General features: G+C 54.8%; 1 protein-coding gene across 1 annotated transcript in view; it reads right to left on the bottom strand.

The window, feature by feature from the left end:
• TMEM44 (transmembrane protein 44) overlaps window positions 1-4,844 on the bottom strand; it is a 38,945-nt gene that overhangs the window by 13,194 nt on the left and 20,907 nt on the right. The window contains 1 exon segment of the mRNA XM_045287581.1: window positions 3,640-3,798. Within this exon segment, the coding sequence (XP_045143516.1) occupies window positions 3,640-3,798 (159 nt within the window).

Genomic DNA, 4,844 nt, shown 5'->3' with positions numbered 1-4,844 from the left:
GGACTGGGCTGGGATGTTTTCTCAATACTCAACTACTCTTGTATGTAAAGCTCTTTCTTACACACATGAGTGTCTATGAATTTGTTTCTCTAGTCCACCCAGACTCACACAGTGAGTTTGGTTTTTTGGAAGGCACAAAAGGAGCAGGGACATGTGGGCCTGGGGCTGGACCCTCTTCATACAGAGTGGTCTGGGCTTTGCCTTTGTTCTTGTGTCTCTCCACCTCACATTTCCCCCATCCCCCACCCCCTCATGCACAGGGCCCCCTGCACCAGCCACAGTCAGGGCCGCCCTGCACCGTGCCGATTTGTCACCAGGACTACAGACAACACTGCTGGGAAGCTCAAAGGACTGGGAAGGAACAAAGGACTAAGCACCTGCTCATCACATAGTGAGACTCAATATTTTCTTGAGTTCCAGAAACGCAAAGAAAAATGAAACTTTAACAGGCGCAGCAATCTTTAGGCCTTCTATGAAACAAGTCTTGGGTCCTTTGCCGGTTCTCAAAGTCTCTCCTTACACGCACAGCCCTGGCCCATTGCCCCGCCAGGTGAGGAGAGTGAGAGGCAGTGCTGGGTGGAGGGACTGCCTGCCTGCTCCCGCTCCTTTGGTGCAGAGAGTGGGCATTTAGAATGACTGAATGGGCCACAACCTCCTCCACAGAGCTCAGAAGTGAACAATTTACACCTGGAAGGACCACACTTCTCTGGACAGCCAGTCGTCTGAGACCAGAAGCACAGCGCGTCCCGAGAATCAAAAAGAAGGCAGGAAAGGGCCGGAAAGGGGAAGGAGAAAGACCACAAAGTGGAGACACGGCCGGTAGCAGGTGGAGACACGTTTCAAATGAATGCTTCAGGTTCACCGGCCGATCCTTACCGCTGAGAAGCGTGAGGGCAGAAGCAGCCCTGCTGCCCCAGTGGATTCTCTGCCTGCCTGTGCAGCAATCCCGCCCCCAGACGTCACTGTCCCCGCTCTCTGCTGGCACGCTCACCCCACCCCCTCCTCGGCTGGATCTCTGCCAAGATGCCTGGCTCCCTGTCTGTCCTACAAATTCTGAAACTGGGTCAAAGGCTCCACGATACAAGGCTGACCCCTCCCACTCGGGTCTCGGTCTGGCTCAAAAGAGAGTTCGAGGGAACCACGGTGGCGTCGGCAGAGTCAGATGAAGATGTATTCCTAAAGCACTCATGCAGAGCCTGGCCCGGCGAAGCCCCTGGAGGTGAGCACCCCGGGCCTGGGGAGGGGTAACAGTGTAGGCCAGGGTAGGGCAAGTGCACAAGGTGAAGGCAGGACCCCACAGGGATGAATCTAGATGCCCCCCGCCCTACACACACACACACACACACACACACACACACACACACACACACACACACACACATCGGTGGCCTTTGGGCCTTCGGATTTCAGAGTGCAGTAGAAGAGTTCGGTGAAGCTGGGAGGCTTGCTAAGGATCCAATTGTTTATTTTTGCCAAATAATGCCATTAAGACAACCCCCTAAACTCAATACCCACCATCATTTGCTACTACTGTTAGGGAGCTGGAGACTAGGGGGGGGGGTCCCTCCCATGCCTGTACAGGTACAGGTCCCTAGAGGAGGTTAGAAGGGAATCAGGTGAGCATTAGACACCCACCCACCCCTGAACTGGGCATGCTCAAATTCAGGCCTCAAGCCAGGTGGGCGGTACACCTGCGCAGCCTAAACCAGGCCCAGGCTCATGACCCTACCTAGGTAGGCTTAATACAGCCAATGGGGTCAATCAATACCTTCAGCCTCTCCAGCCAGAGGTTTGAAATACCCTGGCTTTGGGAAGGCCGGCCTCTTTTTACCTTGCCCTTAGTCAGCGGAAGATTGAAGGGGACCCTCTCTTCTCACTCTTTTTACCCGGCTCCTGCGGCCCCTCACGCTGTGCCGCGCGATCTCCTGCCTCAGTTCCGCACGTGTGGTGCGCTGTTCTACGAGGTGGCTCGTGTCCAGTTGTGAACTTCCGCGCCACTACCACACAGTTTGAAACACTTCCCTGAAATAGCGTGTGCTCTTTTGAGAGGGTAAAACCTGAAACTTCTCCTGTCCTTCATAAACACTCACTGGGATCACAAACCAGGCTTTGGAGAGAATTCTTTCGCATGCGAAGCCAAGAACCGAGGTGTGTGACCCACTGAGAAATCTCACACAACCATCATTTCACACCAAACAACTGGGAGAGACACAGCCCGAAGGCAGGGCAGTTCTTCCTCTTCCCAAAGGGCAGCTACCTCCTGCTGCTGACATACCAGTGTTCACCCCTCCTCGCCACAGCCAAAGGACACTTCTTCACGGAACAGAGAATACAACTGGGTGCCCCAGCGGGGAACCAAGAGAGACAGGCTAGCTCAGGCCCATCTGTGGCACCTGAAAGGCAGACTGTTTTGTTCACAGGTTCGAAACTACAAAGGGAGGTGAGGTTAATGCAGGAGGCATCCTGGTGTCCACTCAAAGCCCACCAATGTACTGACTGGACTGAGCTGAAGCAGGTCAGGGCCCCTGCTTCCCTGCACGTCCCCAGAGGTCAGCAGCTGCCCCTGGAACAAGGCCTGGAATGCCTGACTCCGAGAACCTGCCTGCCAGAGCTGATCAACTACATCCTGGGCCATAAACCTTGCTGCTGCAGCACGGACCCTCTCTCCCCGCTTTCCTTTAAAAACTCCGGCCCCAGACAAAGCCGAGATTCCCCTGGCTACTTGTGAGACCATGGGCTTCGCCCCGGAGCTCCCCTCTAATAAAGCTATTTCCGTTTCTCTTTGTCCTTTCAGTTATCTTTGTCCGTCTCCCTGTGCCTCAGTTTACCTTTCACTGATCCTGTGCCTCAATTTACCTCTCAGGTACAAGCCCTCTGGTGCAACGAGGTAGAGCTCACACGCATCAGGGTGGGCGGGGCACATGGAAGGAATTGTATCCCTCCAATAGACAAGTCAAAGCGCTAGCCCCCAGTACCTGGGATGTACTCTTAATTGGAAAGAGGGTCTTTGTAGATGTCAATTAGTTAAGTTTAATGGGGAGGGGGAGGACTAATCCAATATGAGTGGTGTCCTTCTAAGAGGACACTGGGAGAACCCCACTTGGCAATAGAGTCAGAGACTGGAAGGCTGCGACCACAAGCCAAGGCTTGCAGGGAACCTCCAGGAACCAGGAGAGGCACAGCACGGCTCCCACGGGCTCTCCCCTCCGAGCTGCCCATGACCTTGGTTTAGGATGCTGAACCTCCAGAACTGGGAGATAACAAATCCTGTGGTTTAAAGCCACGGAGTTGAAAGATGGCACCTTCTTACAGCAGCCTTTGGGAACTAACAGGGAGAGCAGTTTCCATCGTCAAATCGATGCGGGAGGCATTGAGATGTGTTTTGTTTTGTTCCCTCATTTCTTTCGGCAGGGCTGGAATGTGCATGGTTATCTTCAAGCCCAGGCGCCACAGCGAGGTGTCTCCCGGCCGGAAATGACCGTGGAATACTGTGGTCCCGAGCTAGCGCAGACCTGCGGGCAGATACAGCCTCCCTCCTGCAGGGCCGCCGCCCGGGGCCGGCACAGCACCGCGGGCCGAGCAAGCACAGGGGGCAAGCGAGGACACCATGCACGCGCCCGCCCGACAGCGGCCACCTACCTCGAGGTCCGAGTTGATGGAGGAGACCTCGGAGGAGCTGCTGGAGGACACTCGGGCCCGGATGACCTGAACGGGCGGGTAGGACGGGGGCTCCTGCAGGGAGACCTCGCTGGCGATCGTCTGTCCATCGCCAGGCAGCCTGGTGGCACTGCAGCCTGCCTGCAAGGCGCGCGGAAAGGGCAGAGAGGGACAGTGGAACTCCTCCCTGTTTCGGAAGGGTCACATATTTACAAAGTCTGCCTCCACCCTCATCGCTCTGGCCACACTCCCTGTCCACCTCGCAGGGGCAGCCGCGCTCCTAGTCTACTGTGCAGCCTTGTGGACAGTCCACACCTCCACCGAGGACTGCCACCGCCTCCCAGAAACGTGTTCTACAAAACCGTCACCCTGTGAAGCCGTCGTTGGTCAACATGGCCATGTTTCCATTTCTCTAACCCTTCTCTAAGCCCTTCCATCGCACCACATCAAACCGGCGTTTTGGGCATCCTCCAGGGACCCATATTGTGCTCTTTCCAGGTGTTCTTTGAGTTTGAGGGAAAGAACCAGTCTGAGGAGGCAGGATCAGGCTGGAGGGTGGATGGGTTAGGTTTCTCAATGAAATTCTCCTAGGACAGCCTGGCTGCGCGCAAGGAACGAGCAGGCACATTAGTGAAGGGGGAAAAAACCTTCCCCGTGTAATCTTTGCTGTCCTTTCCCCACTGGTGCATGTCTCCATTGCCTTAACATTTCTTCCTTGTGTGCGATCATCCGGTATACTCTGAGAAAATCTACCACGGTGACCTCTTTGGGCTCCCAAAATACAGTCTCCATAACCTGCGGAGCTGACCTGGGTGTGAGTTAAACTGGCCCAGCAGATGCCTTCTGAAGCCAGAGTTGTCTGGACCGTTCTTTCTGGAAGACACACCCTGATGAGACTAAGACAGGGCATGATGGAGAGAACTGCCTGCAGCTGCCTCCTGAGCTGAGACATGGTGAACACACTTGTTTGGAATAAACCTATGCATGTAAGGACTGCAGCCCGGTAGCAGGATTATTCTATTTACCCTTGGTTAACTTACTCTAGAACACACGTGCACACACACACACACACACACACACACACACACACACACACAGCAACAACACCCAGTTGCCAATGAACTGACTTTCATGCATGGTGATCCCAAGTGTGTCAGAACAGAACAGTGCTCCATAGGGTTTTCTAC

This window comes from Echinops telfairi, unplaced genomic scaffold, assembly GCF_000313985.2.
Source record: "Echinops telfairi isolate 266 unplaced genomic scaffold, ASM31398v2 ScPeMD7_17;HRSCAF=63, whole genome shotgun sequence".
Lineage (NCBI taxonomy): Eukaryota > Metazoa > Chordata > Mammalia > Afrosoricida > Tenrecidae > Echinops > Echinops telfairi.
This window is presented reverse-complemented; position numbering and strand designations above follow the sequence as displayed.